Source organism: Euphorbia lathyris, chromosome 7 (assembly GCF_963576675.1).
Source record: "Euphorbia lathyris chromosome 7, ddEupLath1.1, whole genome shotgun sequence".
In the NCBI taxonomy this organism is placed as follows: domain Eukaryota; kingdom Viridiplantae; phylum Streptophyta; class Magnoliopsida; order Malpighiales; family Euphorbiaceae; genus Euphorbia; species Euphorbia lathyris.
Window position 1 is genome coordinate 79821208 of NC_088916.1, and position 12933 is coordinate 79834140.

The following is a 12933-nucleotide window of genomic DNA, read 5'->3' on the forward strand; positions in this document are numbered from 1 at the left end:
ATAATTTTCTGGAACGACCCTTGATAAATACATTGTACTATTACCTCTATAAATTAATAATTTCTCAAATACATATGAGAAATATATATAGATATATATACTTATGATAATTTAGCAAAATATGAATCTATAGTATTTTGTTTTTTCTTGAAATTTAAATCTAGTTGAATTTCATCTTTAACCATTCTTAGTGCATTCAAAAGTTCCGGGGTATCATTGTCAAATTGTAATAAAAAAATTATAAAGAGTGGATGATGCTATAATTGCTTCCTTTCTTGTGACTGGTTTCAAAGGTACCGAATCATCATCAGCTTCATCCCTAATTGAATTTTGCATAATGCTCAACACAATTTCTTCTAAACTTTGGACTTGTGAGCATTCATTAATTTCACTTGGATAATCCAATATTTGATTGACATCCATTGGATGGCGGTAACCAAGCTGAACAATCATTCCCTCAAGTTCATAAATCTCTTCTGTAGTTGCTTCCTCTAAATTCGTTATGACAAATTCATGAGAAGCCTATTTTTGGTATGGTTTGAAACAACACTCCCTATAAATTTATGTAGTAATTCATTAACTATGATACATTGAATATTTTTAACATAAATACAATGAACTTCAAAGTTCAATTAACTTATATAATGCACATTTAATTTTATTTGTTCATTGATTTTAGACAAAAACTTTATTTAAATTAGTAATTTAAAATTTATTTTTAAAAAAATTTAAAATCACTCTATAAATTAATAATTATTAATTTATCGATTAATTAATAACTCTCTAAATTAATAAAATTCTATGGTCCCAACATTATTAATTTATAGAGGTTTTACTGTATTAATTTAAATACCAACAAACACTTCCTTTCATGATCAGCCGTGTCCAAACGATTACATCTGTCTTAAGAATGTTAGACAAATAATTACTTCTGTTTTAAGAATGTTAGATTCTTAAGAAAATAATCTATCTGTCTTAAGAATGTTGGATATGATTAACCAAAACACAAAATGAACACAGAAAAGCATATGAACAATAAAACTAAAAATTAAAAGGAAAGAGTTAGACAAATCTGAGGTCTGTATTAGCAGTTTCCTTAAGACAGATGTCGTCGCTATTGACGATCGTCTCTCAGGATACAACAGATTACACAAACGAACTTAAACTATGTGTAGACCCGTTAGCACCGGAGTAGGAAAACAAGAACATTAGGAACAAACAAATAATTTTTTCAACAATTTCTTCAACAACTTTCAACTTGACAATCCATCCATTTTATATAAATAGAACTCGAAATGATATGTCTTTTCACGAATGAAAACGACTGTACACGGACAGATACGAATATTCATGTACGAACATGATTGTTTACGACTGATCATAAAAGAAGGTGTCTGTTGGTATTTAAATTAATATATAATTTTATTCAAAATTTTCCAATAAAAAATTCAACCCAATTCTGATCTTTTTAGTTGGTATTCGGTCCGATTTAAGATTCTAAAGATTTATATACAACCATAAAAAGTTACAAATCTCAAATTGAATTTTTTTTTTTTTTTGGGTAGTAGAACAAATTGAGGATACAATTATGATGGAAAGATGCAATGCTTTTTAGGATAAATACAAGCTTTTGATAGGCCGTATAGTATAGATGGCAGACCATGGGATGGTACGGTACGCATGCATGGAAAGGGGGGCCCTAATCCCATCATCAATCATACACATTTTATGACGTCATAAATTATACTATACTATAATATTTGAACAATAATCCAATCCCATCCACTTTGTCACATCATACATACATACATACTGTAGAAAATAGAAAAATTTTATTTCCTGACATCTGAATTTAATCTGGATTTTTTCCTTAAACTATTTTTGTTTTTATTTACAAACTATGTTATTTTTATTTCTACATTTAATTTGTTAAAGAACTTATATAAAATTGATGTTTAAAATAGGGTGTTGTTAAACCCAGCCCTAAATTCCCACCCCTAGCCTCGTGAAAGGACGAAAATGCCCTTTCATGGAATTTGAGAGGGGAATTTCTAATTTTTTTTGCCAATCCGACACGCGGGCGTGTGGATATCACGCCTCACCGCGTGGTCGGACGTGATATACACACGCCTCACCGCGTGGTCGGACGTGATATACACACGCCTCACCGCGTGGTCGGACATGATAGCCCCACGCTTCACCGCAAGGTCGGACGTGGGGCTATCACGTCCGACCACGCGGTGAGGCGTGTGTATATCACGTCCGACCATGCGGTGAGGCGTGATATCCACACGCCCGCGTGTCGGATTGGTAAAAAAAAAAGCTTTTTAACCCCGTAAATAGTTCGTGAAACCCGTAAATAGGCCGTGAAGCCCGTAACTACAGAATTGTACGTAACAAATAAAAATAGAAAACTTAAAAATTAAAATAAACATTAATAAACATAAACATTTATAAACGTAAATGGTTAAATATAATATATACAACAAAAAGTGTTAAAATGTATGAATTTTTACAACAAAAATTCAGCTCGCCCGACGCCACGCATCCATAAACTCATCCATCTCCCTCTTAATGCGTGGAACATCCTCGTCAGATCGGTGGGTAGCCGATAGTTGGGTGACACGCCACAACTAGCTAACCCACTGCAAAAAAAATAAAACTTAATAAATAAATAAATATTAACAATTAAACACATATAAACTAATACTAAATAATAATATTAAATAATAATAAACTTACAAATTCGCTATTGGCGCGAGCATGCTGTACCGGTGCAGCCTGTGGTGCATGAAGGAGATGGGGATGCGAATGTCGCCTATACCAGTCCATATAATCAGGCTCACAGCCAACGGGTCGGCATCTCCTCCGATCAATGCCCCGAGCCGATGGAAATCTCCGCCACGTATCCTCAACTGTGACTAAGGAATGCGTGAGCTTATACGCGATAGATCTCCATGGTCGTACTGCTTTATCAGGTCTAATACGCTCAGCTGGGATATGCTGAATATATCCGACCTGTCGCAGCGCTCGATCGGGCATATACGGCTCGACGATGTCTCTACACCGTATCCAACCGGCGTAGGACACTCAAAGCCGATCATCATCGGCGACAGGATCATAAGGCAACCACGTCACCTGGAAAAAAGTAATACTCAATAAAAAAATAATAATATACTATAAATAATACTTAAATAAATTCTAAAATTTTATAAAATACCTCTGCCGCCGTCATACGATCCAGCTGCCCACGAAAGGTATCTAGTCGAGCGGTCGTCTTGCCTGGTACCCCGACCTCCCATCTCAGTGCACGGACATGGTCAGCTGGGATCAAGTGAGCTCCTCTATGCGGCCGGAACACCGGAAAATACTCGTATATCCATGTCTGCAGTAGAGTCAAACATCCGCATATACCTGAACAGTCTCCCCTGCTCGCTATCCCCAGCTGCCGGTACAACATGGCTAGTGTAGCAGACCCACATGATAGTCCAGCTGCCCCGCTGACACCACTGTAAACCTCAGCAAGATGGGCCGGCCTAATCATATCTCCACTCTTGTCAACAAACAGAGTGGATCCAAGCATAAGCCACATCCACGTTGTGGCCCGAGTAGCGTCATTCCTACCCTCGGCGAGAAGCCCCTGTACAGCCCCAACAAATACACCTCCACCTGCCCATAAATGACTAGTCGGCAACAGAAGCTCGGTCTGACTCACCCCAAACATCATCATGCACATGGCATGAAGCGAGTCAGTAGGGGGAGACTCGGACACCATCGGAGCGTCGATCGGGATCCAAAGAATCTGCCACACATCATGCAACTGGATAGTCATCTCCCCGAACGGCATGTGGAAGGAGTTCGTATCAGGCTGCCACCGCTCCACGAACGCAGTCAACAGCGGAGTGTCGAGGTTCTTGAACATGGCATGTGGAAGGTGAGACAAACCAGTCCTCTCGATCATCTCCCTCAGCTGTAAAATGACACATATACAATTTATACAATTACTGAATGTTTTTTATGTTTATAGTTAAAAATACAAATTACAATAAATGTTGACACACTATATTATGTTTACCTCGGGTGACGCATCAGAAAACCACTGACACAAATCTTTGCATGTTGCTGATCTATTATAGCATGTCAGAAACGACCGAATCTCCTCTCCCAACATCCGTGAGGCAACATGTCCTAAAAAACTAGGAATCACGGAACCATCAACGGGACCACCATCAACCGGTGCAGTAACTACCCAGCTCTCGTCCTCACTAGCTTTGGGACGTTTGCTTGTCCCTGAAAATTATAAAATTATATTAAAATTATAAATTATAAATTATACTAAATACTATAATTATACTAAAGTTATACTAAAATTATAAATTACTAAAGTTATAGTAAAATTAAAAATATACTAAAATTATAAATTACTAAAGTTATACTAAAATTATACTAAAGTTATAAATATACTAAAGTTATACTAAAATATACTAAAATATACTAAAATTATACTAAAATTATAAATATACTAAAATTATAAATATACTAAAATTATACTAAAATTATACTAAAGTTATAAATATACTAAAGTTATACTAAAATATACTAAAATTATAAGTTATACTAAAATTATAAAACATACTAAAATTATAAATATACTAAAATTACTAAAGTTATACTAAAGTTATAAATATAACTAAAATTATAAAAAAATACATGTATTCGCAAAACGACCTCCTACGCGCTGGGTCGGCTGTCTCCCCGGGGTCGGCTGTCTCCCCGGGGTCGGCTGCTCATCGCTCTCCTCAACCTCGCGATCATGTGCAACTGCAGACTGTCGCACTGCCCGGGCTGCCACATCCAGGTAGTCCTCAAAATCAATCGCCCCCTCTGATCCATGAATATCGGGCTGATCCGCAATCGGCCCCCTCCTCACCTGCTCCGTCGCAGCCCCTCTCCGCCTACGACCAGATATATCTATACCACGTAATCTCGTATGCCGTGGTGTATTATCCTCGTCGTCCATATCTAGACGACGAGCAGATGACGGGATGGATTTTCCACCCCTAGTAGGCCGCTCCATCTACAAAAAAAAATTACACTAAATTAATAAAATTGTAAATAATGTAAATTATACTAAATTTATAAAATTATGCTAAAATACTACTAAATTAATACAAATGATAATAATAAATTACACTAAATTAATAAAATTATAATACATTATACTAAAATAAATAAATTACACTAAATTAATAAAATTATAATACATTGTACTAAAATAAATACTACTAAATAAATACTAAAATTTTAAATAATATTTTTTTTATACAAAAACAGCGTGGGGCGTAAGGGAATCACGCCCGAACCACTGGGCGGGCGTATGAGCATCACGCCCTATCAGTGGTCCGGGCGTATGAGTGTCACGCCCTACCACTGATTCGGGCATGTGGCTATCACGTCCGCACCACTGGTCGGACGTGATACTCATACGCCCGAACCGCAGATCGGGCGTGATGTTCATACACCCGACTGCGATGCCGGCGATTTTTTTCAAAAATCCAACAGATTCAATTCGAGCTACAAATCAACGAAATAAAGCGGTAAATCTTACCATTTTATCTTTTCCTTTACGAATTCTGTCACCATCCATGATTCGGTTCAGTAATTTGTCCGGATTTGAGCAAAAATCGTATAGGGTTCTTGAGAGGTTTTGGGTTTTTTGAAATTTAGTGCAAAGGGTAGTATGGTCTATTCCAGGGGCTAGAAGTATAAATTTGGGGCTGGATTTAGTAACCCACTTAAAATACGGATGTTAAAAAATAAGAACCCAGTTTATGGCAGCCCCGAGGAGTGATTTTGTCAAATGCAATGTTGATGGAGCGATTTTTGTAATCGAGGGGATGTGTGTTTTGGGAGCAGTGGTTCAAAATGACGCCGGACATTTTTTGTGTTGTAGTAGTAGCTTGATTTTGGGGATAAAGGAGCCATGGGTCATTGAGGCATTAGCAATGAGGCCGAATTTGTTGTGATGGCCGGTCTGGGTTATCAACACGTTGAATTTGAAATGGATACTAAGACGGTGGCTGATAAAATTAATTCCAAAGGTATTGATTTGTCTTAGTACGAGTCATTAATTCATGACTGTAAATCTATTCTTCATTGTTTTCCAGACTTTAGTATTTCATTTATTCCTTGTCTAGCGAGCGGTGCAGCCCATCTTATGGCTAGGCACACACGTTTCAGTGCTAGTGATTTTGTTTCAACAGTAATGCCAGTTTGGCTTTATGATGTAATTTTTAAGGATGTGAATTCTTCAGTTTAATAATACTTTTGATTCCAAAAAAAGAACCCAGTAATTGTATTACCAGATTGAATGTTAGATATCAATATTTGGTAACATAACAGTTATGTTGAGGAAGTCAATTTTACATCTATATATAAAATCCACATTATCTTGCACTCTCACCTCAATATTCCGAAGATAGGGGAGCAAGAACTATCCATAATAGGGGTGATTTTGGCGATCGGAGGGTCAAGGCATATCCAAGCCCCTTTTATCTACGTATCTAAGTACAACCTTAATATCTCATATCGGTGTTAGATATTAGAACACTTGTTGTAGATATACTTCTAACGTAGTTAATGGTAAATTTTTGTTCTTAACGTTTTCAACCTAGAACAAATTTAAGTCTAAATAACCGTATAAGAAGCAATTCTATTTCTTATCTTGTCTATGCTGACATGGAGGTACAGAGGCATGGAGTGACGATGCACTCTCGATCTCCAGGAGCCACTCCTTTAAAGTGTGATCATGCCCTCTCGACCTTCAGGAGTGGCTCCAAAACAATTAAAACCGATTTCGACATTGTCTTGGTCCAAAATTATTCTACATTGAAAACATGAAGATAAAATTTTACTATTTTTTTTAGGGTAAATTCCAAAAAAACCCCCTGTGGTTTGATGTTGTTCCAGAAAAACCCTTGTGGTTTGTTTTTACAAAAAAAAGGACCATGGTTTCACCGTTATCCGAAAAATGGAAAATGACTTAACACCGTTAAAAGTGATGACGTGGCAAGGGGTAGAGTTGGAAAAATATTTTTTTATTATTTTTTTTTAATTTTTCTTTTTCTTTTTCTTTCTTCTCTTCTTTTTTTTTCTTCTTCTTACTCTTTCTGGAAAATTCCAGAAATTCTGGAAATTTCTAGAATTCTGGAATTTTTCCAGAATTCTGGACGTCTGAAATCCAGACGTTCTTAAGAACGTCTGGGTTTCAGACGTTGAACGTCTGGATTTCAGACGTTGAACGTCTGGATTTCAGACGTTCAATGTCTGAAATCCAGATGTTGAACGTCTGAAAACCAGACGTTAACGTCTGGGTTTCAGACATTGAACGCCTGAAATCCAGACGTTCAACGTCTGAATTTCAGACGTAACGTCTGGATTTCAGAAATTTAAAAAAAAAATAGAAGAAGAAGAGGAGAGGAGGAAGAAGAAGGGAAGAGAGAGAGAGGAAGAAGAAGAAAAAGAAGAAAAAGAAGAAGAAGAGGAAGAAGAAGAAGAGGAGGAGGAGAGGAAGAAGGAGAAGAAGAAAAAGAAAAAAGAAAAATTAAAAAAAATAAAAATAAATAATTTTCCAACTCTACCCCTTGCCACGTCAGCACTTTTAACGGTGTTAAGTCATTTTCCGTTTTTCGGGTAACGGTGAAACCACGGTCCTTTTTTTTGTAAAAACAAACCACAAGGGTTTTTTTGGAACAACATCAAACCACATGGGTTTTTTTTGGAATTTACCCTTTTTTTTACCTTAACACTTAATCTAAAATGTCAAGGACAAATTTATTATTCTAGGAAAAAATCCTAGATAAAAGATGCTTATACTTATTTTTCAAGGAAAAAAAACTTATAATTTTAAAGTCACTCGTCTTTTTCATTTTCACTAATTATAATCGCACACATTGAATCTACGAAAAATGTATGATTTACCATAAACATGGAATCCACTAAAAATGTATAATTCATTGTACGAAATCATATTCTTTACGGTTTGAATTGGAGTCATATAGCTTTACGCTACCCACATTTACGTAAAGATTAAGAAGTTAGGACATGTTTCATTTAACGAGTTGTATATATTCTTCTCAATTCTAATCAAACACTACTACTAAACGGAAATTACAAACAGAAAAACCAAACGAATCGAAAACACAAAGATGCTTTTTTCCCCAATTTTCATATACATTAGATTAGACACTTTAACCTCATAAATATCAATCATTCCCAAGATTAGATTACATTAATCTCAATTAACACAAACTAAAATAATCTAGAAATGGTATAAACATCTATAAAAACAACTTCAACATCTTAACAATCTAACGGCTAAGATTCCACCTAGATTCTCCTCTGTTCTCTGAAACAGACATCTCATCTCATGGACAGTAATAAATGTCTGAATCATCAGCACCTGAGATTCCTGTAACTCCATTACAATCCATAAAATTACACAACATGTTTGGATAAATCTGATGATGATTCTTATCCACCCAGTTCATCAAATTAGAATCTAGACTGTTCTCTGGTTTAATTTGAAGAAGAACAGATGAAGAACAAGATCGAGATGATGATTGTTCTTCCTTGAAGTTGCGATTTTGATTTGAAATTAGGGATTTTAACAGCATTAATTGAGATGGGTTGCTGTTTAATTCTTGTTTTGTTGCTTCATTGATCTCCATGGAATTTGGGGGAAAATAGGGGAAAATTAGGGTTTTTAAATCATTGTTTTGATGAGGATTCATGGTGAAATTATGATGATTCTCTGTGGAGATTTCTAGTAATGAAGGTAAGGAAGAAGATGAAGTACATTGAGATTCAAAGAAGTAATTTTGCCCTTCAAATAGTGTAGTTTTCTTTTCCCCATTTTTGTGGAATATCCTGCAAATCACCCATTCTTCCTGCAAGGAAACAAATTTAGAAGTTACGGGTTTCTGATATGATAACACGATTTACGAAAATTGACCCGGTAAAGGGGTGTGGAGATGCAATTTGCACTCACATTAGATGAAGAATGAGATATTCGACCCTTTTTTCGGCTTAATATATGAGTAAGTCTCGAAACGAACTAATTTAGAAGTTAGGGTTTCTTTCTGATACGATAACATGGTTTACAGTGATTACTCGTTTGACACGACTTGTTTTACACATTTACATCATAAGGGTGATAAAGGGATGCGGATGTAATTTGCACTCCCGTTAGATGAAAAATGAGATATTTAACCCCTTTAAAAAAAACTGAACTGATCCAAACCGAATTGAAATCCCTTTCAAAATAAAAACTAAATCAAACCAAATAAGCGCAATAATTGAATATTACCAATCTGGATTTTATAGGGTCAGTTCGGTTACTAACCAGACACCAACCAAAATTTATTATAGGCACGATACTTATTTGACCCTTTAAACTATAATTTCAAAGTCAATTAGGATTTTAAACTATTAAAATCATTAATTAAGTCTCTGAATTAAGTAAAAATTATCAATTGAGTATTTATTTTATTCTAAAATCAGAAACTGTGACTATTTGACATGGACTATAATGGTCTCTGTGTTGGGTAAAATGAGTTTAAGAAAGAGGGTCTAAAACTGTTCCACCAAATAATTTTCAATAAGGACTCAATTGATGGTTTTTACTTAGGATGAGGACTTAATTGATGATTTTTACTTAATTTAGGGACTTAATTAATGATTTTGATAGTTTAAGGTATTAATTGATTTTAAAACTTTAATTTAGAGAGACAAATAGATATTACGCTATTTATCATAATAAGGTAAAAAATAAAATAAAAATCCATAATAAATATGAAACCAAAAAATAAAAAATAGTAGTATACATATATAAAATATAGTTTTATATTATATACATAATTCAGTTTTCGGTTACATTGATAACCGAACCAATTACTAAAATATCTCATTTTCAAAATCGAACCGAATCAAATTACATTTTCGATTCAGTTTCGCTTCGAGTATCAAAAATTAAGCATATCACACTAAACAAGTTCATAACACTAATAAAACGTTCTTAAAATTTAGGGTTAAGGTGCAAAAATACCCCTAACGTTTTGGGTCAGGAGCAATTTTACCCCTAACGTCTAAAATGGTGCAATTTTACCCCCAACGTTTGTAGCCAAGAGCAATTTTACCCCTAACGTTGATAAATTGGGTCAATTTCAGAAATAATTCATCAAACTGTCTTCTCGGTCATGAATTTATCATCTACACTACACATGTGCATCATTTTATCAACAACAAATCATAAACATATGTTGGGATGTGAAAAAAATAAAAAAAAAAAATATATATATATAATGTCTTTTCTACGAATTAGACAAAAAAAATTCAAAAAATTCACCGAATTTATAAATATTAATCTCCAATTCTATTATTAAATTATAAAAAACATGAAATCCTTTTTTTTAGAATGAATTGATATGCAATTGGTGCAAAATAATGAACAAAAATATATGTGTTTTATAATATTGTCTGAAATTGACCCAAATTACCAACGTTAGGGGTAAAATTGCTCTTAGCTACAAACGTTATGAGCAAAATTGCACCATTTTAGACGTTAGGAGTAAAATTGCTCCTGACCCAAAACGTTAGGGGTATTTTTGCACTTTAACCCTAAAATTTAAGGTCAATCGTTTTTTTAACCAAATTAGACACGTAATAATAAAAAAATATGAACAACCCAATAAAAATAATATCATTTCGGTACGACCTACCAAAAAAAGTTTTAAACTTTCGCACTTATCGGTTCAAGATTGACTCGTATATAATTACGTGACATATATAAACACATAATACAATTATGACATGAGAATCTGGTTCGGACCGACATTATTAGAAGCAATTCCCAGCAATAATGGACATTTTATAGGTGAGCAATAAATGTTAAATAAAATCAATCACATCAAGTTAATAATGAAATAGTGTGAAAAATAGTGTAGCTAGCTAGCGTGTAAACTTGTAAACACACTAGAAGTCAACCCACTAAAAGACAAAACATATAAACCCAAACCGAAATACCCGAAATACTCAAACGTCTAAAACCGAACAGAACCGGAAAAAATCGAAATGAACCCAAATATCGAAATGTACTTAAACGTGTAAAAACACTTACCTTACACGAGTGGCGATACGAGAAATCCCCGTCGAGACGATACTCGTGCATGACCCATTTGGTCTTTTCGCCTCTCGGAGCTCTACCTTTGTAGAAAACAAGTGTTTTTTTCATGCCAAGTAAACCACCACTTGATGCACTGTAAACTTCTCTATCTTTCCCTGTTGCTTTCCAGTAACCGGCGCCGGTAGCTCTGTTCGTTCGTAGTCCGGTTGGGTATTTCCGATCTCTCAAGCTGAAGAAGTACCACTCTCTTTCCCCCATCTTCGCCACATCTGGTTTTTTCACATAGTTTCACTTGCTTTTAACTTAATCACAATGATAAGATATGTACATTTTCAAGAAAAGTTTTTCACTTTTTTGAATTTTGGGCAAAATGGTCCGGAACCTACGGGTTTTGGACCACTTAGATAGCGACATGTTAATAGTTGTGATGACGTGTGACAATCGGAATGGTCCGAGACTAGTTTGGTTCCGACCACTTTTAGAAAATTTTCTTAGGCACATTAGTATATTGAAAAAAGTAAAGAAATTAGGGGAAACGATTTAATTTCGCGTAGAAATTTTAGTTCAATTTTGTATTTTCCGAAGTTAATACGAACAAAAATTAGCGACGAAAATAGTAAAATTAAAAATGGAAGTACCTTGATAATTTTAAAAGCGAAATTGACTCGTATCCGTACTATCATCATATATTGAATTTTCATTAATAAAATTTAAAAGTGATAAAACTCGGAACGTTTTAATACTATGTCAATAAATCATTAAACCCGAGAATAATTTTTAAAATGAGTAAATTCAAAGGCGGAGAGAGGAGGTGCCCTCATCGTGTCAGAATCCACCTTAAAAAAGTGGTTTCAAACCGCTTTTTTACTTAAAAAAGTCTCGGGTCATGATCCATATTGCATAAAAACAAAAATAGAGTCTGAAACGAAAACGGACACAGAAAAATATTATGTTAAAAAAATATAGCTAGGAAATTGTAATGAAAACAGAAAAGAAACCCGAATGGAAATAAAACATGAAACCGCTAACGAAGAATTGTTTCCGTGCAACATAGCTTCTGATCCTCGGTCCAACATAAATGAACTGAACTTGCTTATACGGAAATTAAGTAAAAAAGAACCGAGCCTAAGATTGAGATGGAGTTCATACCAGGAAGGTCCCAAGGCTCGCATCTGTTAAGATCAACTTCAGCAATTTCAACACCACAGAAACTTCCATTGAAGACCTTAGAAGCAAGATAGAATGTGATAAGTTCTTCATCTGTTGGGTGAAAACGAAAACCAGGAGGGAGACCTTGTTCATTCTTGTCTTCCCCAATGAGCTCGCAGAGAAGCTCTTCCATGGCTAACATTTGAAATAGAGCTTGATTGAAAGTATGTGAAAGTGTGTGAAATTATGTGAAAGTGTGTGAAATTGGGAGAAAATGAAATGAATTTTATAGGGAATTTGGAGCACTGAAATCGAAGGGTGAGTGAGAGAGAGAGGAGATTTAGGGGATAGATTTGGGGTTCATAAATGAAGAGAGAAGGGTATAGGGACCTACAAAAGAAAGGAATGCACCTGAGAGAGAGAGAGAGAGAGAGAGAGAGAGAGATTTCTAATCAAGAAATAGTTTTTGGTTCTTTTTCATTTGTGTAATAGTGACCAACCATGTTATAAAGTTTGCATTTTTTTAATGCCAAAAAGTTTTTGATTTTTAAATGTCTACTTGATTTAGGTGTTTTTAGTAGCTAGTAGCAAGGTTGAGTACG

At 34.9% G+C, this 12933-nt stretch overlaps 1 protein-coding gene across 1 annotated transcript; it reads right to left on the reverse strand.

Annotated features, from left to right (window-relative positions):
• Window positions 1-8223: 8223 nt before the first annotated feature.
• LOC136200469 (protein CUP-SHAPED COTYLEDON 3) lies at window positions 8224-12642 on the reverse strand. The gene is made up of 3 exons (XM_065990845.1): window positions 12332-12642; window positions 11177-11451; window positions 8224-8948 (listed from the first exon to the last, which is right to left on the reverse strand). Exons 1-3 carry the CDS (start codon window positions 12531-12533, stop codon window positions 8427-8429), a joined length of 999 nt encoding a protein of 332 aa, XP_065846917.1. The 5' UTR covers window positions 12534-12642; the 3' UTR covers window positions 8224-8426.
• Between the last annotated feature and the right edge of the window lie 291 nt (window positions 12643-12933).